This window comes from Anser cygnoides, chromosome Z (genome assembly GCF_040182565.1).
Source record: "Anser cygnoides isolate HZ-2024a breed goose chromosome Z, Taihu_goose_T2T_genome, whole genome shotgun sequence".
In the NCBI taxonomy this organism is placed as follows: domain Eukaryota; kingdom Metazoa; phylum Chordata; class Aves; order Anseriformes; family Anatidae; genus Anser; species Anser cygnoides.
The window spans coordinates 74826303-74849240 of record NC_089912.1 but is presented as its reverse complement, the minus strand read 5'-3'; the positions used below and the strand labels follow the sequence as shown (position 1 = coordinate 74849240).

At 41.8% G+C, this 22938-nt stretch overlaps 1 protein-coding gene across 9 annotated transcripts in view; it reads right to left on the bottom strand.

Annotated features, from left to right (window-relative positions):
- Positions 1-20138: 20138 nt before the first annotated feature.
- ZSWIM6 (zinc finger SWIM-type containing 6) overlaps positions 20139-22938 on the bottom strand; it is a 115002-nt gene continuing 112202 nt past the window's right edge. For all 9 annotated transcript variants that reach the window (XM_066988941.1, XM_066988940.1, XM_066988942.1 and 6 more), the window contains one exon: positions 20139-22749. In XM_066988941.1, the coding sequence (XP_066845042.1) occupies positions 21887-22749 (863 nt within the window). In that variant the 3' untranslated portion in view covers positions 20139-21886. The remainder of the gene's footprint in view (positions 22750-22938) is intronic.

The window sequence follows — 22938 nt, the reverse complement described above, 5'->3', positions numbered from 1 at the left end:
TGGTGGCCTTCTATGATGGGGTTACAGCATTCATGGATCAGGGAAGAGCAACTGACATCCTCTACCTGGACTTGTGCATTTGACACTGTCCTACTGTCCACTATCTTTGTCTCTAAATGGCAGGGACATGGATTTGATGGATGGTCCTCTCATGGGTTAAGGAATTGGCTGGATGGTTGCACTCAGAGAGCTGCAGTCAATGGCTCAACGTCCAGCTGGAGGTCACTAACAAGAGCTATTTCTCAGGGTCAGTATTTGGCCCAGCACTGCTTAGCATCTTCGTCAGTGACAGACAGTGGGATCAAGTGCACCCTCAGCAAGTTTGCCTTTGACACCAAGCTGTGTGGTGCGATGGACATGCTGGAAGGAAGGGATGCCACCCAGAGGGACCTGGGCAGGCCTGAGAGGTGGGCCTGTGCGAACCTCATCAGGTTCAACAAGGCCAAGTGCAAGGCCCTGCACCTGGGTCAGGGCAATCCCAAGCACCAATACAGGCTGGGGAGAGAATGCATTGAGAGCCCTGAGGAGAAGGACCTGAGGGTGTTAGTTGACAAGAAGATCAACATGAACTGGCAATGTGCACTTGCAGCACAGAAAGCCAGCCGTATCCTGGGCTGCATCAAAAGAGGTGTGGCCAGCAGGAGGAAGGAGGTGCTTCTGCCCCTCTGCTCTGCTCTCATGAGACCCCACCTGTCTGCATACTGTGATCAGCTGCGGGGCTCCCAATATAAGAATGATGTGGACCTATTACAGCAGGTCCAGAGGAGGGCCACAAAGATGATCAGAGGAGAAGTTGAGGGGGTTGGGGTTGTTCCGCCTGGAGGCTCCAGTGAGACCTTATTGAAGCCTTCCAGTACCTAAAGGGAGCCTACAGGAAAGTTGGAGAGGGACTCTTTGTCAGGGAGTGGCGTGATAGGACAAGGGGGAATGGATTTAAACCGAAAGAGGGGAGATTTAGATATCAGGAAGAAATTCTTTACTGTGAGGGTGGTGAGGCACTGGCACAGGCTGCCCAGAGAAGCTGTGGATGCCCCATCCTGGAAGTGCTCAAGGCCAGGCTGGATGGGGCCCTGAGCAGCTTGGTCTGGTGGGAGGCGTCCCTGCCCATGGCAGGGGGTTGGAATAAGTGTTCTTTAAGGTCCCTTTCAACCCAAACCATTCTGTGATTCTACGACTCCTCAAACTTTCAGGGAGGATGTGAGTGGTGGGACTCAGGTCACAGATCTGGGATTGCACTGCTCATCTCCAAGCAGAGTGTCAATGTGAAGAATCCATGAACCCTTTCCCTACCTTACTGTCTTAAGCATCCTTACTTCTCCCCTTCAAAGGAGAAATCACTGATTAAACCTGTGTGTTTCCAGACATAATAAAAAGATGTGATTATGGGAAAAAAAATCTAAACTCGTTACAGCAGATGATTAACGATAATAAACACACTACTGGATTCCTTTTAGTGGCATACATGCAAGGAGGGAATAAGTACAGGATGCACCCCTGCTTGCACTCCTGGAGAAGAGCTAAGAGCAGCAGCAGTGACTTGTATTCACAGATTTAGTCAAAACAATCACAGTGCCTGAGACAGGCCTGATGCTGGCTGGTCGCTGGGGAAGGTACACCGTGGATGTCTATGCCATAAATGACTCTAAACACAAGAATTATGTCACTGGGTTGTTACAGATATGAGCTCTAGGACAAAGTTTCAGCACTAGACTGAACAACTGCATGCATCCAGATAAATATCTTATCTTTCCAGTCCCTCCAAAGCTGCTTTAGCAACATAACACAGCCAGCAAAGGCCATGTAGTGTCTAAACAAGGAGTGTCCTCTGAGTCCAGGGTCAGGAGCTGGCCTGCTGTAGTCCCTGAAGCAAAACACAAGACAGAAACAGTGAACAGAGTTGGAGCTACTAACAAATAGCAACACAGTGATGCCAAACAGCACTGGTATTCAGAGTTGTCCAAGTCTGGGCAACTGCATTTCAGGCTGGGCGACACTCCTTCGCTGCTGGCACAAACCAGAGGGAGTACAGCAGGTAGGTGCCTGAAACATGTTTGCTCCCGTCCCTGGGCCTGCAGTAATATGAGCTGTTTCTCCAAAACTTACCACTGAATTCTGTTCTAGCTCCCTGACAAAAGTCAAGGCTGGTTTCCTAAAGTCCTATTTGCATCACACTAGCTCAGAGATTCTGTGCACATCATCGTGTTCTTAACGTGATACAGATCTATGGCCTTATGTGAGGACTAGAACATCTGTAGCATATTTGATGTTGCAGAAGAAGTATAAATTTTAGGTAATAAGAAATGTTTCTTTATCCTAGATTTTGACAATATTTCAGCAGAGCAAATAAGAAAATAGCTTTCAAACCAAAGGCTAAAGCATGTTACGTGTGGCCACATGGCAAGGCATGTGCTAAGCACAGGTTCTTAAATAAAAAAAAATCCATGTTAGTAAATTACCTTTATTTCAAAGCAGTAAGGGGAAAACTACATCATCTCTGTGTCATTGCATACACAGAGTCCCTGTTTGGGATCAATGAATAGGCATGTGCAGCCAACCTTCTTGCAATTGCCTGCAGGATATGAATGTGGAAGTTGGTGGAAAATCTCAGATTGAGCCTGAACACTAACTCGCATCTGGACTTTAATGTAACAGCCTAAAGGGAATGTTGCTCTAAATTTTAAATCATGCTGAACCTGATGAAGGTCTTGACATGATCTACAGGAAAAGGTCAGAAAAGCTGTAAATGTTTATTTCAATGAGATTAAAGAGTTTTTGAGGCTTCTTTTACACTTCCACCTATGCGTCTACTTACAGCCCCTGCAGAACACTCCTAGTGCTTTTCTGTCCCACCAAATCTTTAGTGTACATGCACTGAAAGGTAATGGACATGGCACATAGCCCTGTAAGGGACTGGCGTAGTGGACTTGGTGGGCAACTGCGTCACAATTGCTAACTCGGTCAGCTCATCAGGAGGAAAACCAGCCAGGCAAGAAAGAGAGGAAGGTTGGGCTGATTCAGGAACATTACCTCCTCTAGCACGGAGGCTAAGGGCTAGCCTTGCTGATGGCCACACGTAATGAAAGGTATCCTGACTGTTGAGAGACTGTGAAGAATATAATGGACAGCGTGGCTACAAGTAGATTGTGTACGAGACAGTCCACAGGGAACAAGCAGTTGGAAAGTCATCACACTACACCACCAGCACCTATCATTTGGGGAAGAAAACAAAAATCAAAGAAGAAAATGAGACTAGACAAGACACGCCAAATCATTATACTATGCTCACAGAAAAGAGATGTCAGTATGTGCTGAGGGTGCCAGAAACTTCAATGGCAATGGACAAACTGGGAACATTTTATCAACTGTTTGGGCTAGTCACAGTATCACAGTATCACAGATTTCTAGGTTGGAAGAGACCTCAAGATCATCGAGTCCAACCTCCGACCTAACACTAAGTACTCCACTAAACCATATCGCTAAGCTCTACATCTAAACGTCTTTTAAAGACCTCCAGGGATGGTGACTCCACCACCTCCCTGGGCAGCCCGTTCCAATGCTTAATAACCCTTTCAGTAAAGAAGTACTTCCTAACATCCAACCTAAAACTCCCCTGTCGCAACTTTCGCCCATTCCCCCTCGTCCTGTCAGCAGGCACGTGGGAGAACAGACCAACCCCCACCTCTCTACAGCCTCCTTTAAGGTAACTGTAGAGAGCGATAAGGTCGCCCCTGAGCCTCCTCTTCTCCAGTCGGCTCCACACATTGCAAAACACAGATGTGCCTGCCCCGCAGCATGCTCAGGAAAAAATCAGTAGGCAATCCTGATCTTCAGCTGTGTCTACTCAGGGCTATAAGCAACATTGCCAAGCTGTGTTTGAACTCTGCTTAAATGGCTGATGATTTCAATGGCCAGACTGCCAGAGTGTGAACCCAGTGCCATGCACTATGTAGGAATTTAGAACCATTGAATCCAAAGTCAGCTGAAGTGTGCATATTCATTCTTGAACTGGCCACTAAAACTATCTGGCAGAGGGAGAAGAGCAAACATAATGGCAGGGGTTTAATGGTAAGGACTAATATTATAAGTCCTTGCATGTGCAAAAATGAGCCAAACAAAATAAATGAACTTTATGTTTAAACTGCATGAGGATTGTATGCAACTTCGACTTACAGAAGTGGAGTTTAACCCTATTTGACACAACCATTTTATAACTGCATAGAGCTACTTGACACTGGCACGTGGCTCTTTCTCTCCTGCCTTAGGATATCACTTACAGCACTAGTCCATATGATTCGCTATATGAACTTACTTGACACATGAATCACTGAACTAACTTGCACTTGCTTCGGTAATTTACCAGCTTCAGATTTTTCCCCTGCTTACCATGCACAAAGTCTGATTTGCTGCTTTTTGTGAGTGTACTGCTGATTATTTCAAAAATGAAATCACGTTTAGGATCATTTAGAGGAAAAGCACTGTCCAAGGACAAAACACAAGAATTCAAATGAATATGAGAGCTGTTACGTAACCTACAGCCACAAACTACCTTCCCAGCACCGTTTATTTTTGTCTGAGCCCAGCTATTTACAGTGGCTTCAGTGCTATTTAAAAGCCCATAGCAAACATACTTCAACAGCATGTGTTTTCTGGTGTTTGGACCCATGACAGGTGAAATCTTGATTTAGTTTTCTCTATATCCTTTTCCTCTTGTTTCCATCCATGCTCTAATGCATGGAATTCCTGGTCTACAAAGCAAAGTAAGCAACCTGCAATGCAGCAACAGGAAGAAATCAGCGAGTGCTCATGCCACAAATATCGGGTTGTGGATCAAGTCCAGGCAAGAATGGCTGTGTATATATCATTTGTTAAAGTGGTGCTGCTTCTCAGGAGTATGTGCAGTTTAGGAAGCTGCACTGCTGTTCATTTACGCCTGCATGCACAAATGAAGTTTATAGGTAATATTTGGAAAACAGTTACTCTACACTACATTTCCATAATGACTCTTGCATATATGTATGTAATAACTATTTTTTAAGCCATCAAATATTTTGTTCCATCTGGCCTCTTTCTATAAAATGGTTCTATTTGTACTGGCTACTGGAAATAAATGAAGACAATATTCTCCCAGGTAAGAAACAAGCCTCATACAATGCCCACTGTGATCACTGTGAATTAATAGGTTGCTCCCGCTGCTACAACAGGTCCACAAAGCCAAGGTGCTGGCATCTCCAGTAAAAGAAGGTTTGGAAGAGAGTGGAAGTCTCATCATAATGCCTTTGGTTTATGTGAGTTTGAATGATTTTTAAACAAATATAAGAGTTTATAGTATAAGGATGCTGGACAAGACTAAAATCAGTTGACTTGAAAGAATGAATAGTTTCACATTTCAAGCATTTCATGTCAAATGTTTGCCAGGATTTTTATCTGAGTCCAACTATTTACAGTGGCTCTAATGCTATGTAAAAGACTGTAGCAAGCCATCCCCAGAGGATTATATTACTATTTGGCTTTATGCTTCTTTCACTACTTCCAATAAATCATGAACTTCTTCAGATGTGTCAGAGGGCATTCCATTTCCTCAACTGCAAATGACAAACGATGAATAATACACATTGCTGGCTTCCCCCCTCCTGCCCCCAAATTCCTATTTAGCTCTCCAGTGACTCCAACGGTTGCAATTAGTCTGTTTTTGCAGATGTTCTGCACAATGACAGTGAGATTTCGGATTTTGTGTATGAAGTTCATTCTCTTTCAGTGCTATATGTATGTATGCGTTGTATTCAGCTCATTTACTTCAAGCGTGTATTTGGCTGTTCTTCCTTCCCACTTGAATGTACAGGAGCCTGGAAATAATTATTCATTGTTCTGTTGAACTTAGGCACCAAAGTAATCATCCAAGGAAGCACGCAGCAAGCCCACTTTGTGTAGTCTGTGCTGAAGAGCATGACTTCACTCTTGCTATCCAAGCTAACTAAAACTAGTCTAAATATGCCTTTAAAAGCTGCCATCACACATTCCAAAAAAGTTACAACCTATGTTCATGGCAGCTATAAATGAAGCATTTTTGCACACTCTCCATAATAAAAGAACATCAGTGGAGGAGGTGCTTGCATTTTCAGGAGGACTGGCTGGAATATCAGGAGACAAATACGTCAGTAGAGTCAAAGTGAGAAATCATTCTCTTGCATTGAACAGTGACTAAGACACAAAGATGAGTTGTGAAGCCAGTTAGACTGCCTCAGTCCTAATACAAGTTTCAGCAGCTGGTCCTGGCATTAGTCCTCCTGGGCATTTCTTACATCATTTGTGAATTAGTGCAACAAAGCACGCCTGCATATCCTTCCAACCACGCATCTCTGGGTGCCTCGGGAGCTGGCTTTGTTGGCTTTCCACTGTAGAAAATCTCTCTGGCAAAATCAACATCCTTTCCCAGAAAGACCCTTGGCTGTTGTGTCATGTACAGAGTGCACATGACACCTATGAGTGAGAGAAACACTTCTGTCCCATCCTTGAAAGTCTTATGAGCTGAATATCACATGGATGGTTCCGTGTTTTAAAATAGGTACTTGTAGAATAATGCCTAAAAACTGAACATACTTCATCAAATAGGTCATAATATAACCCACAGGCACTGTCCAACCTGGCATTACCTGGTTCACTAGGGATCACTAAAGCCCACCTCTGCTTGCTGTCGAGACTCGCAGAAGTGTCCTTGCAGTGCTGTCTGGGGCGGAGTAGAAGCATCTGCAAAGAAAACTACCAAGAACAACCCCTTCTGTGCATGGTCTTCTTTAACCTGAGAACTTCTGAGTAGGGAATGACAATGCGTATCTCAGGACAAGCAACTTTAAAACATTTTTAACCAACAGACAGGATTCCTCCACTCACAGAATCCCAGAAGGGCTGAGGTAGGCAGGGACCCTGGGTCCATCTGCTCCAACCCCTGCCCAAGCAAGGGACACCCAGAGCAGGCTGCCCAGGACCATGCCCAGGCGGCTTTTGAAGGTCTCCAAGGAAGACACTCCACAACCTCTCTGAGCAGCCTGTGCCAGGGCTCTGTCACCCACATAGTCACCACACTCTTATTATGATTATTTTTTGATTACAATGTTATATTTAGTACTGAATCTAACCCAGATCTTTCAGCTTTACCTGTAACAAATCTGCTTAGAGATCCTGTGATGAAGGAAAAATATCCTTCCATCAGATCTCTCTAGGAGGCATGCAAAGTGCTTCTTCTCAAATATTGCAAACTCCCTGCCACCTGGAAGGCACCTGCCAGCACTCAAGCTTGAGAAATTCCCAAAGTTTGGCCACTGCCCTGGCAAATTGCCATCCACTGCATCCTGTAGATTACAGTGGGTTACTGTGGGGAAAAAAAAAAAAAAAACACCTCATTACTTTTTGCTAATTAAAAAGTTGCTGCCAAGCAAGCCATAGCATTTTATTACCATCATTTTCAGGAGAGGCTACTCGATAGCTGTTAATTCCCACAGTTGGTTCTGGTATGAGCCAAGAGGAGCATGCAACTTGCCATTGTTCAGGAGAAGAGATTAAATTTGGTATTTCTGGAACAGTAGAGAGAATAGGAAAGACTTGCCAAGATCAGCTGAAGAAATTTTACCTCGACTAGGTAAGCCATGTTTGAGGCAATTGATTTTAATGTGATCACAACAGCAGCTATTTTGAAGACCAGTTAGTCACTCAGCATGGCTTCATCTAAAGCATCATTTAGTTTTCCTGAGCCCAAACTGTATTTAAACTGAATTTGCAGCTTGTGTTTTAATCATGGACCTCTGAAGGGCATAGTTTGGGAATGCAGTTACAGCACAGGTGGTTTCTAGCAATATTACTGAAGTCTTGCTGTAAACTTGATGGGATGGCAAGGTTTTGTAACTAGATCCATCATTAGAGCTGTTTTTACAGAGTAGATAAGATCAAAATAAAAGCTCATTGACCCTCTTGCATTTAAGGGTTCCATTAGCTTTATTACAGAAATCCCTGAATGCAGCTTACTTTCCATTACATATTTAAGTCCATGTTGTCTCTGACACTCTTTAATTCTCTCAAGATCTGAAAGCACTTTTTCTCTATGCTTATTAATTTTACATGGTACATTGAGACAAATTAATAATGGGATCCAACTCTTCCACAGTCCCACTGTTGGGGAACCAAAATGCACAGATAAACCTAGTGCTAACAGTAATGCTATTCTGATAATGCTGCTTTTATCCAGCTGTGTAAGAAAGCTAAACAGCCTGCTGCTCCTGATGCCTCTAATTATTTTCTGCTCTGTGGAAGCTAGTAAGCAATCCCATGAGCATTACCAATTTAAAACTTTATTTTTATATAATATTTTGATAAATTTTATAAATTGTCACATATATCATATTATTGTTACATAAATTACTATTATTTGCAATTAATAAAATTATTACATAAAATATAAGATTGCAATTTATATCTGAAGTTCCTACACTACCACACTGACCCTATCTGAGCAGTGGAGACAGACTGATTAGCCAAAATATTCTGCAAAGCTGCAGCCTCTCTCCGGGGAGGGGAGGGGAGCTGCCAGAGAAATGCCATATAGTTTCAAATAGATGGATTCTTTCTGTGTTTGTTCTCATGCCTACTCTTGAGGTGTTGTAAATGCCAGGAGACACATGGCCCCCCGCTGGGGTCTTCAGATACTAGCATCATGTAAACACGTACATTTGTCCTACAACTTCAATTCAGAAATTATTAATTATAACAGGAACCCACAAAACAGCTTGCAATGAGTGATTTATTCAGGCAACATGGCCATTATTGTATTTACAAGTCGGACAATATAAACAGTAGGTTTCTATTCACTATTTGCAGTTCTGGAGTTCACTGCAGTAAATTCCCACCATTCACAAGCTTACAGCCTTGTTTACAGACTGAATTTGTTGATCAGGTTTTCCTATTCATTGTCACCCAAGTAGCAGGTTGTGGGTCTCCCTGAGGGTAAGTTTTACTAAAGAATAGGATCTTGAGAAAGCCACCTCTCTCTGTGACTGATTCAGAAAAAAGGCAGGATGGAAGGAAAACTGAGACTTGGGAAGAAGAACTGGATAAATATGTTCATGGAGCTTCAGTATAATATATATATAATAATATGTATAATATAATAACGTACAATATGTAGCTTTCAGCAAACTGGTGCCTCTGTGACAGCAGGTTAGTAGGTTATGTGGAAGACTACGTTCTCTCACCCAACTTTTGCACCAAGAAACTCTTCAAGCACACAGAGGTGAAATTGTAGCTGGAAATCATAGAATAGTCTGAGTTGGAAAAGACCTTCAGGATCATCGAGTCCAGCCACCATCCTGACATCCCATCACTAAACTATGTCCCTTAATGCCACATCAACACGTCTCTTGAATACCTCCAGGGTGGGGGGCTCACAACTTCCCTGGGCAGCTTGTTCCAGCGCTTGACCACCCCTTCAATGACGAAATTCTTCCTAAAGTCCAATCTAAATCTCCCTGTGTGCAACTTGAGGCTGCCTCCTCACGCCCTGTAGCTTGTCACCTGAGAAGAGACTTAAATGTCACAACTGAGCCCCCGCCTGGCCTGCTGAAGGGACTGAGCTGCTTTGGTTGTGAGCTGAGGGCACACGCTGCTGGCTCATACCAGCCTGCAGCTCCTGTATCACCTCCTCCCTCACCATCCCCCTGCTACTATCAGCTGCGGCGAAGGGCAGGCATAGGCAGGGGTTTTGCAGGAAGAATTTGCTCAAGATATAACAGAAATTGCACAATACTGTGCCTCCAGTAGCAGAGGACAGCAATTACCTGTGGCCACCAGATTGCCTGCTTTCTGCCGCCCCCTTTTGTAAGAACCACCAGTCCCCACAGCTCAAAAGACCCCAAGATCATTCCTTGCCACCATCAAAGGCTGTGCAAATCACCTTCTTTTCTCATTCACTGAGATTTTCCATCATCTTCCTGTCAGCACTCAGTTCAGCCTTTCACCCCAAGAGACCCAGCCCACGTTCACAGGGCTGTGGACACATTGCCCCCGAGTCCAGCCTTGCAACAGCCTCCTCCTTGCCTCCAAGCCTCCTCAGACATACCGCACAGTTTTTCACACTACAGTCAGCATAGTTTCCTCCCCACATAGCTCGCTGAGGGCAGGAGACTTTTCTCAGGCCAAAGCTGGCTCCTGGCATGCACCGTGAGGCCCAGCAGCCGGGGGACATTTTGTTCTGTGGTGGACAACAAGGGCACACAACAACAAACACACTAAAAACCTCACACCGCTCACTGTCTTTGGCATTGTTGTTTATATTCTGAGTAAAAACAATATATAAAAAGGTGGGGGAGGTGTGTTTCCCAGATGCTTGGCTTACCTGGTGGTAGGTGGTGGCTGTGGTCATGGCTGGGTGGTGGGACGTGGCTGCTGGTGCTGCTGCCCCCAAGCCTGACCGCATGTACGGCCTGGCCCTGTCCCATTGACTGCTCAGAAGAGGTTGTGTTTAAAAAAGGACAAGGAAGGATGATTTCCAACAGAACAGAAGCCTTCCTGTGCTGAACATCCCCGCTCCCTGCTCTCCAGAATGAGAATGTTATCCCAGTACCATGGCTGATGTGCAAATGTTGTTGCTGAATTCAGCTCACAGGCCTACAGCGTGCTTCTGTCTACTGTTATCTATAGCAAAGCCAGAAGCCTATTAAAATCCGTAATGAAAAAAATAAGAATAGAGTCACTGAAAGAAAGGCAGGTTTCCCCTGGGAAGAATTTAACAAAAGCAGGAGTTTGGTGATTTCAGTCAGTATTCAAAACACTCGAACAGTTGATCTATATTGGGATTTATTTCAGGAAATAAAAAATAGGGAACAAACAGGAATGCCTTTATGTTCTACATCATGCACGCACAGGTAAAATAGCATGTTTTGAAAAGGACTCTATTTCCCATATTGCAATTGGAAAAGCTTTTAGATATCAAACACGTTATTTAGCTACATACTGGCACCACCTGAAGTGTTAGATATAATCCAGGGCTACTTAGATGACAGTGAAGATTCAAATGGTTTGCAGAACAGAAATTACAAGATTCACTTCAGGCAGAAGCCAGTATATATCCTTTTCCAGAACAACAAATATCTTTTAAAACCTCTATGGGATTTATTATGGTGGTGCCTATTAGCATCAACGTATTCAGGGATGTGTCAGTGTTTCCATTATAAATCCTTATTTTAAAGTGTTTTATAACTCAGCTGTAAACATATGGCACTTGGCAGAGACAGGCTCAATTCATCTGTTTCTATACCAGGACTTTGAAAAGTGTGCATACACACATACATAAAAGAATTTGTGGGATCTTAGTCTTTAATGTATTGCTGTAGCCCAAAATGATCTAAATCAAAAGAATAATTTTTAGTCTGTGACATAGCTCTTTACTTTCACTGTTCTCCTGTTGTAGCCAGTTATATATATACATATTTTTCAAACCTTAAAAGCAACTCTTCTTACACTGTACCCACTTCTCTGGAGGGTTATAATGTTACTGCAACAGGAATTTCTCCTAAGGAGGAAGCCTCCCTCATCCTCCCCACACACATTTCTGCAGCAGGCCTGTAATGAGCTATTTGGTAAACAAGCAGTGGTCTAAAAACCTCCTTTAGAAGACACTTACAAAGGCTACCTTTAAATAGGAGATTTTTTTTTTAAACACTGGGCTGCAAAGAGCTTTGATACATTTGCAAAACAACAGTGAGTGAAACAGAGCTGCCAAGAAGCAATTTGTTTAAGCCTTATTTTTTACTCTTGTTCCACTTTTTATTTTAAGCTGAAAAAAAAAAAAAAGAGAGAAGAAAGGAAACAAAGAAAATTAAATGAAAAGCTTTTCTGAGGAGCACTCGCAGGGGTCTCTCCAGGCAGAGCAGGACACGCTACTGGTGCTGTGCAGCAAGGGCTGGATACGGGGAGTCTCTTGCTCCCCCAGAAGCACTGGGCATGTGCCCCCAAACATCACGCACTTTGGACAGATGAGCCAGCTCCTGCCACTTGCTGTGCTCTCCACGCTGCTATCTGGTCCTCTTTTTAGCAAAGGACTTGGCAGATATGGGAAGCACCATTGACCTCAAAGGGACTGTTCATGCACAGAGATTCAGGCGTGTGTGCTCCTGTATCTTTTGAATCCAGAGCCTAAACCACTAAGACTGTTCCAGACTTACATTTGGTCTTCATGTTAGGCATCCCCGAGCTCATGGGAGCTGCTGCTAGCCTGGTATGCAGCACCAGCATACATGGGAAAAAAAAAAAAAAGAGAGAGAAAGAAAAAAAAAAAAGCTAGATGTATTTAGACTTTTGGAATTACAGCTTCCAGAGACCAGTACCTTGCATTTGCTTTCTGAAGTGCTGAGAGGGTTCTGCATTTGCTCCACTGATCATGCAATAAATGCAGCATGCGGAAGACCACCACTGCTTGGAAAACCCAGAAACCAAGGACCCACTGAAAAAGCCAAGGAGTATGTTTTATGACTGAATTCCCAAACTCTATTGTTTTTGAATTTTATCACAAGTTCACAGCACAGCAGTTAAATAAGCAGTTTAATTCCTCATAATTCTTGCATGCATAAAAATCACCACCATTCCTGGCAAGTTAGAACATCTGCAGAAAACCAAGAGCTGCACAAGAGGGTGTTCACTTCAAACAAAGGCGCCAAGGCCTGAGGCTTATGAAGGGGATGGGATGGGATGACCCAGCACAGAGGCTGTAGGGAAGATCTGTGATCTCTCTCAGTCACATGCTCACCCTGTTGCCTTGATCCTCACCACTGTCGAAGTGTTTAGTACTAGGGAAAGAGGAAACAGGGCTACCTACGTCTATGTTTTATCAAGCTGTGTAGTTGTGGCCAGAGACAAACATTTCACCTAGCTATTTTGACCCCTCTTGCTGTCCTTTGGTGTGACTAGAGCATGTCCTCACAGGATGTACATGCTGCTTGGAAAGACCGAAGCTATGGCTGTCAGCTAGTGAGCCAACCTGAGCTGTAGCCAAACACTGTGGGAACAAACATTTCACCCAGCTCCAACACTTGAAGAAAAGCTTAGGTCTGTGGCTTGGGCTTGGACTCCCCTCACATCCCCACACTGCAGGAGCAGTCTACATCCACTCCCACTGAACATGCTCACCTGTAAAGCACACACTCGAGCAGCAGCAAAGACAAAACCTCTGCACAATAAATGAAAAACTCTGCCATTCCTAAAGCTCAGGCTGCCGCTCAGTGCCACCAGTGCAGCTGCACTTCTCAAGCAGCAGACCAAATGCTAGAAACGTCTTTCATTTCATTTCCCATCAGCAGAAAACAGACTCGGGATTGCTGCTGGTACCAGATAAACTAGATGTATTACAAGTAACACAGAATGAGCAATGAGATAGCACAGGGAGATTGCCAATGTGGCAAGCATGCCAGAAATACATGTTATTCTCTAGTTCAGCAGGACAAACAGGTGCATGAAGCAGCATTTTCACACAGGGCTAACCAGAATCAGTGCCATTTTAGTGCGTCCAATTAAACACCCCCCTCCCACCCTACTAAACACACACAAACTAAAGAGACCATCTGGGTACTAAACAACAGGCAACTAAAAGACCAAATCATCCTCTGTTTGGTTTGTCTGGACTCTTCTAGGAACAGAGAACTTGTGCCTTGGCAGTGTATATGCTTAGTAACGCAGTCCAAACTCTTGTTGGTAATTACTGTTTTCCTGATTTGATTCCTTTCTGATGAAAGACCAAACATTGGAAAATCTTTGTATTTTTTTAAAGCTTATTTTTAGCTACTGGTTTTTATGGCCTGTGTTTCCTGTTTAAGGAAGTCAATACATTCACAAAATGAAAGACATCAAACTCTGAATAGCATCATATCACTTCCTCATGAGCCATGGTCACTTCTTCCTCACATATGGCCCGTAATTATCTCAGAGAGACAGGAACTGACTGGTGTAAGGCTCAGTGTTTCCAGACAAAACCAAAACAAAAGTGGCCACACTATATTTGCTACATGAAGGTAACATAGCCCAGCATGAAGAACACAGAATGACACTGTATAAGCCTTGCAAGGGGTGAAAAAGAAGAAGAGAATGGCTGAGGTCTGGAGAAAGCCCTAGATCATTGCACATGGCTAATGCAGAGACAGTTGGGAAAATGCAGGCTATGAAATCAAAGCCTGTGTGCTAGCACAACAGTTAATCCTCTTCATGCACAATAACCTTCCCCTTAAAAGACTAAAGTTTAGAGCAGCTTGAGAACTCTAGATGCAAGGACAAAATCTCTCCCCTCCCCCCAATCACCTCTCTGTAAGGCAATGATGAAGTTTCTTTTTTATTATTTAGGTATCATCTCACACTAAACTTCCCAACCTGCCTATTAGGCTTCTTAGTTGCCATGGTATGATTTAGACATCATTACATGAAAGACCTCCCAGATGATCAGGTAGCAAGCAAGCAAGCAACACTGCTTACAACAGACTATCTAAAGTCTTGTGGTGCCTAGTGTTTTTAGTTTAGATCCTGGATCCTTGAGAATGATCAGAGAAGCTCAGCTTTCAAAACTAAGAGGCTCCAGACCTCACAGTATAATAGGAGTGGAAACAGCCTCCAAAAGGATGTAAAAACGTCAGTGTGCGGGAGAGCTCAACAACGAAGTATGTATTGTGTCAGGCATTTGGATCACATAGAGGGGTGGTGGAGCAAAGATATACTGAGTAACTAGGCAGAGCATTCCCATGGCTACTGCTGCATCTACGCTGTATTAACTGGTTAATTCCCTGTAACACACCAATACAAATCATCCATCAGGTGGCTAGAGAAGAAAGGCTTTTAAAAACCTATCAAACAAAATACCTTCCAAAGATACCTCCTTCCCTTCTCTCCCCACCACAACCAGCCAGAGAGGGGTGATGGTTGTTGTAGTACTGTCAATAGGTGTCTCACCTTCTTCACGGTGAGGCAGGCAGACCATGATTGCGAAAATTTTTTTATTCAAATACTTTTGTTCCTTTCAGCAACAAGGACAATCACGACTTCCAATGTGGTGGTTAGTTTGGGATATTTTTAGTCACCATACCAATCTATTAAATATGTTCAAAATGTCAATTAGATGCACAAAAGAAATCATGTTTTCCTCAGAAACCACAATTTCCACTCATTTAAGTGAACAACTGCTGTTTGGCATTACACAAATAGTATCTTGCTGGGAGAACCTTTCATGCAATTTTCCTTGTTGCAGCCTTAGCCTCCTGAATCACTTTGGTTGTGCTGTTAAAGGTTCCGTAATATGTAAGCAAATTGGCCCAACCAATGCCAGCGTTTGTCCCAGACCCTATGTTTTCAGAAGGGAGAGAAGACTTCAGCTGTTCTTTGGTAACACATCTAAGAGATGAGTTGCAGTCTGCCTGATTTACTTCCCTGCGTGCACGAAAAGCGAGGCGATAAAGAAAGCATTATAGTTAGTCATTGTGCTGTTTAATGAGGTGCAGGTCATCTGGAATTGGAGGCCACAAACCCCAAATGATTTTTCCTGCCCACTGACTGGGCAGAGTTTGGCACTACTTCTCTCACCACTGTTGTTCTTATAACTAACAGCCTCCACTAAAGTGTGTGCCAAGATGAGCCTTGATGTAATTCCAGCAACTTCAACAGAGGAATATTTAGCTCTGTCCTGAATCACCCCCAATCCAGTTTCTTTTGACTTTCCAAAATCCTTCTATGAACAGTGATTTGCCTTTGATTCATGGGACACCAAATCAAGACTGTTTGTGGTCAGACACTGTGCAGTTCCAATGTCAGGGTGGTCATCTGGCAGGCAGTGCTGGTTCTACATGCTAGCTGTGTCTGCTGCCTCAGGTCTCAGCTCATCAGTTTCTAAAGTGCCAATGGTCTGTCCACTTTTCTCATTCACTGCTCTATGGATACTTCCAACACAGCCCAAGCAGAGCTTGGCCATGGACTACGGTTACCAAGCAACCACTCCATTGCTCATTTTATACCCTCAAACCCCAAGAAAGAAATATCATGCACATCATCTTCCAGATGAGCATTTTTCCAAATACGAAGCTCTTGAAATTACATCTACACAAAAGACAAGGGCTAGAAAATGAAGTTTTAACAACGAAATGTAGTTGGTACAAAACTCAGTAAGACTATATATACTCACTGGCTGTCTCCTGGGCTAATTCAGAGATTGTGGCTTAGACAGCTAAATTTGGATGGGGCATCTGCACCTTTTCTGCTACTCAGAAACACTGTAGCCCACCTATAGTGGAACACCAGGATCATGGATTCTTCTATTGCTGGGTAAGTTTTGCTCTCCAGTCTTCAAAATATGAGGTTTAACAGCAAACAACAAAGAAAGCATAAAAATGTTAAATATTTGGATTAGATAATCAAGGAAAGAAACCAACCTAAGCAAGCTCTTCACATTACATAGGTAATAGAGGGTTACATTTTATTTAAAAAAGTCAGTTCGTGACCATAATACTTTCTAAGCTTCTAATCATAAACACTCTCTACAACTAGAAGACAAAGAAATTTGTCAAGGTTGGTTTTAGAAATAACTTGTGCTTTGCAGCCAAAACATGTTAATAGACATTTTTGATACTATGACCTTGCAGATGTCTGCAAATATAGCAGCTGATGTCTCTTTCTTTTTAAGGCAGTTCTTTTTCTCAGACCATATGATGCTCTACTTTTACTGTCTTTGGGGATTCTGATGCTACCTGTAAGAATGGTATGCAAACATTTCAAATGAGGGCTAGCTGCTACTTGCTGTCAGCATCCCAGAGGGTTTGATGGAGGCAATGCTCCTGTCTTCCCAACTGTGGTATGAGGCATACGCTTCTGTAGGGAAGCAACCTCTTCTCTCAGTGAAGTCACCCTGGAAACTTGACTGTTTCCTCTAATTAGGAATATCCTGAAGCTTTTCATCTCACATTCAGTATTGTCTGCAACATTGCAAAATCCCTTAAAAATCTCTGCTACTTGTTGCATTGTCATGAGGCAACTGTTGGACATAACACTTGGGGGTTTGTGCTCCTTCCTTCCCCACTTATCTTTGCAAAAAGGATGAGAGAACGAGCACTTAAGATGATGGGAAAATCTTTGTCTACAAACACTTCATTTTTTATTCGTAGCCAGAGCTGCAGAGCAAGAGAACGCTTGAGTGTATCATATTTTGCAACCCTGTAAAGGTACCAGCTATATTGGTATTTTTGCAAGTTATATCCTGCATTAAAAGAAGATAAATTACAAGGACTATTGTTTTTCAAATACAAAAAAAAAAAGGAAAAGCTGGCTGATTTTTTTTAGTAAAAATCTGTATTTTAAAACAAATCAAAGGTGTCTCAGTGAAATAAATTTACTTCTAGTGCAAATCCACTCTACAGAACTACAAATCTAAATTGGTACAACTCAGAAAGAAAACTTTCCCTCTCTATAAATGGCAACCTGTTTTGATGCACTTGTTACTTATACCCACTTACATAAAAACTTAATTGCCACTAGACAAACCTGAAAGAAAATTGTAGCTCAAACTAAATTGACAGTACACTAAGGCATTATTGAGAAGTTACTTTCACAGAGACTTTTGAAAGCTTACAACATGAAACTTACGATGTACATACGAAGAAAATGATGGAATGTGGTTTTTTTTCTGTACAGTATAAACTTACTCATGCAAAGCACTCAGAATATCTTCTGTACTTAAAAATAATACAATGCCATTTTTACTTTCTGAAATTCAAAAAATTCAAAAACGAGAGAAAATTAAAATAAAATAAATAAAAAGAAAGAAAAAGCCCTCCAGAATTTCATCTGTACTGCAAAAGCTGTTGGTCGGTCATCCAAAGCACTGATTGCACATATTAGCAGATTCATCATTTCGAAAGAGCTCCATCTGTTCTACTAGACAACCATGGTGATCTACAGACCTTGTCTTCTGGTTACAGCTTCAGATTACCTAAAATTTCAAAAAATCTAATAAACTCCTTGTCATGTATATGCTATCCAGGTTTAACTCTATTGCCACACTATTAAACCCAAAAGATTTTGAGAATAAGATGTGAAGTACTCGGTGAAGCTAAGCTGTCTTGGATTTCAGTTGCACCTTAGTATCTCAGATCTCAGTCTCCCATATGTGCCTTTTCTTCTCTTTCATGCTGAAAAGTTGTGCAATATCCTCTAAAGGGAAAAGTGGATATGGAAATGAAGTAACTGTTAAAACACTAACAAGCCAAATGAAAGTAATATAATTTGGGTAAGAAAAATCTCTCCTGGCTTCAGTTCTGGCAGAATCAATAGACTATAAAGGAAATTTGAAAATGAAGTTATTAGCAAAAGTCAGTTTCTTGAGCCACAAAACAGAATCTCATAAAACAGAAGTAATTTCACATCTTTCATGATTTCACTCAACTCACCAAGAGTGAAGATTCAATGGTGGCCTATGATGTGGGAGAGCGATGTTCAGTTCCCTCCACTACTAAACACCAATCCTGGATTAGAAAAAAAGTTCTAATTTAAGGGAATATTGAAAAGCACTGTAGCATTTTAAGACAATGATAGCAGTAGTGTTCAGTTGCATATCTCAGAGATATGGCTCTGAAGAGAAGACAAACAAATTCAGACATTGCATTTGACTGGCATTACTTATGCTCCAAAATTAATTCCAATATGTAGTTTTAGAAATTACTTTATATTTACCTTAAATAGTTGATGACAATTTTCACCAAGAGCCCTCAGATGATTTTTTTTTTCCTGGAATCTTTTTCTTGGTCTCTTCCTACCTGACAAAATGAGAGCAGTACATAGATAAACTAGAGATATTGGCCAAACTTCTGTTGGTCCATGAGGGCTCTTAACATGGTGCCAACTGCAATGTGCAGCACCAATACCGATGCACAAGAGACGTTAATCAATTGTGAAAAGACACCAAATAAATTCCCATCAGTTCTGATGGAAAAATAAGCCATTCTGCTCATCAAAAGCAGTTTGCAATCATCAGGACAACATTTAATTCTAAAACCTTGTCTTCAAACTGGCTTCTGTTTTACAATCTCCACAGTCCACAATATTGAATTATTTTTAAGAGGCAAAAGAAAACCTTGCCAATCCTGTTATAGAATGGGGTATCCTGTTGTTCCTTATTCAATGCAACAGAAAATTCATGAGAAAATTCCAAATATAATAAGGATCCAATACCTGGAAGGGATAAAAGTTGCAGAAACTACAGAACACTACCACTACCATTTGAGAACAACACAGTTGTTAGGAAAATTTGGTAAAGACATATTTTAAGTGAGATTTTTTTTCAGACCTTTTCCTCCTTCATCTTCCGGTGACACAAAGTCTCACAATCAGAATTCAAGGGTACACTTGCCTCTCTAATAGCTGCTTTCTGCATGCTAATTCTCTTTTCAGATGGAGATACTAAAAAAGAAAGTAAAGGTGTTCAGATGGCACAGTCAAATACGACATCATATAACATACCTACAATGATAAAAATCTTGGTAAAGGAGAAAGCTCCTCTTCAATTTTCAACCATGCCATATCCTATTGAGGGCTGGAAAACTTACACACATCCTAGAGAAAGGACTCCCAAAAAGCAGAAATGTAGGCTGTCAGGTGTGAGCAAGGTCCCCATGCTAGGTGGAGTGAGCTGCACAGTTCATACCACACAAAGCGTTTTATAAAGCCAAGCAAAGAGAAGCAAGAACTGTCCTTGTGTTTATTTGCAGCACCTCTCAACTCTCACGACCACCTAAGTAATCCATTGGGTGGGAACGTGCCACTCTATCATCACTCCAGGGCAGTATGTCAAGTCTTAACTGTTTCATTGTATAGACCACACATCTTCCTTCAATAGCAGGCAAAGTTTGGTGCCTCCTCTGATGCACCAGGTCTTCTTCCCTTAGCTGCACAATACTTGGTGCAATTATGAGCACTGCCACTACTCAGCAGATTTTTGAGGAACAAAACGTTTTTGTCCTGTTCTTGGGATCATATCGCTTACCACCAAAATGCACCACAGTTGTAAGCTCCGCATTTAAGAACCATCCATTCGTTCACAATTCAACTCCAGTAACAGACACCATAAAGGAGGCAGAATCAACTTTCAAAAAACTAATTTTAATCAAAACAAAAAAATTGTTGATCATTAACAAGTTTATAAAACAGTGATTTAGTTACATAAATAAATTGATATCAGTGTATCAAATCTTAATTACTTTCAACTTCATGAGCATGTTTACATGGGTGATGAAGTACAACCTTTTTACCTATTATAATAAATAAAATGGAGAGCATGAAATAGTTTTTCTAAACAAAAATACCTACAAACATACCTCTAGCATGTTCTCTAATGAAGGGAACAAGAGACACTGGACAACTTTTGCACCAAAACATAAAAACTGCTTTAAAAAGCACAAGGATACAGAACCATCAGCTAAAGTAAAGACACTATACTGTAACCAAAGTTGGTATTTAATAATATAATGAACAGTTTGGTAGTTAGATCTCCAGTTTGGTTATTTTAAAGCATTAAGACAAGGCAAGATAGAAGGCTGCTTTTGTTTGAGTAATTCTAGAGAAAATAAAATATATTAAAAAAACAAACTGAAAAGTAGAACAGTCATACCTACACAACTTTCTGTCCTGCACAAAGTCAAAATACCTATGCAGAATATATATATATAATATATATATATGTTATTTGTGCACAAAGGTTAGCTTATTATTAGCTCACTGCAAAGGCGTAATGTATCACGTCAATCATTTTGGAAAACATTTTGCGTTTTGTGTCAAAAAGGATATTTCTTTAAGTTTTCTAGGCTAGGAGGCACAAACCCCAATTCTGGCATACTGTATTCTTAATGCTAAGGCTTGCTGCTCTGGCTGTGTATTTTTTTGTTGTCCGTCTTTACTATAGTGCCTGTTACAAGCATGTGTGTATGTGTGTATACATATATATGTATACACGGGTTGTATAAATATATATATATAAAATTTTCCCCAATAGGTATCAGTCCAACCATGCAATCCAAAAGGTGGCTCTGCATAGATGCCCAGCATATAGTTCACCACCTGAGCCAACCCTGAAGCAAGGCGCACTTTAGTCCTTCTGATAGGTTTTCTTTTTTGTTTAAAACCAAGCTACTGCAGCTTCAAGTATTTTGCATTACATAGATTTTTTTATAAATTAGTTAATGTTATATTTTTCAATATTCAGACATATACTATAATATATATACAGTACAATAAATGCTCTCATTCTTTTTTTAATTTTTTTGATAAATCCCTGAGAATGTATGTTGACAGTCGCTAAGTTTCCACATGCACAAGCATTGTGTGCCATGCTTCTGGATGAACAGCACTGCAAAGCCACGTGGTCAGCCTTTTAACTATTAGTATTTCATTTGTTGGTTTGTTTAAATACGCTGAAATGTAAGGATGAGTTACAAAGGAGTAAAGCTGAATCCATTCGAGGTACTTATCACAGGATGGAGGTGTTTTGTTTGGTTTTTAAAGCCATTGCAATATATGTTTGTTTTTGAGGCTGTGAACGTATACAGAAAGAACAGGAGAGTGATGTGGGCTTTTGCCACTTGACAACATATACTCAGTGTAAACCAAACCTTTTTTAACCTCTCTCTCATACAAAACAGAAAAAAAGGGAAAAAAAATAAACACACAAACTTTCACAACATGACAGTTTAGTTTGCAAACTCAATATAACTATACACATATAATACCGGTGTGGCTCTGTTTCTTTAAGTTAAAAAGGATACAAAGGCAGGCTCAAGTAAAAACAAACCACCCCTTCCCTCCCCCTCCCTCCCCCCCCATTCACACATTTTCGTCAACCAAACCGCTCACGAACCAACATCATCAGTTTCTTTTTGCCTTTGTAGATTTGTTTTAGGTTGTCAATAAACTGTGTAAACTGGATGTGTCCATCATGAGCCATTAAGAAGGTCTCTCGGGCCTTGCTGAGGAACTCTATAAACTCACTATAGTGTCGAGGGCTGATGTGAGTGAGACGTGAATGAGTCGTATTAATGTAGGCTCCAATTGTAGCATCCAAGAGTTGCCTTAAAGGGGCTTTGTCCAGTGACATGAGCTTACCAGAGTTCCTCCTTCCATGAAGTCCCACCATGCCAGGAGTGGTCAAAGTACACCTACGCAAAATGTCTGACAGTACTGTTGCACATTTGACACTTTTGACCACCAGAGGTATTATAGCTGCTAGCTCATTTTTCCCAAGGGAGTGGCTGAGCGCACATGCCCACAGAACGTCATTAATGGCAGGGTGTGTGTCCTGATTGTAACTCAGGTTGAGATGCGTCATGGCCAAAGTGGCCAGCTTGTAGGCCCGCATGGGGTAACCACGGTGCTCCATGTATCGTGCTATAGTAAAAAGCTGCGAGTAGCTCATGCCGGTTGTAGCAGCATCTAGAACAATTTGGTAAGCGGTCTCAAAAGCTATGTGATCCTTTTCACATAATGTCAGTGCAGAGAGGGCACAGTTTTGAGGATCCTTCATGGCACACTGTAGGGCAAGCGTCCTAGCACTGCCAGCCAGCTTCTCCTGCTGATGGCAGTCCAAATGCAGACGGACAATGGTGCTGTTGGACATCACTGTTGTAGCAACAATACTAGTGGCTTCAGTTGGAGTGAAAAGTGTAAACCAGTTTTGCATGATGCTATCCAGTGCATAAACACCTGGAAGAGAAAGAAAGGATTAGCCACAACTGACAAAACTTAGCAATACAGATGTTCAACAAGAAATTATGTTTTCAGCAAAGATTATGAGGTTACTGGTACATCCAAGGGGATGAGCCTCAGCAAGAAAGGCCAACCCATGTAACATGGCTGGAAAAGGACATTAAAACAAAGGCTACTGTGCAAACT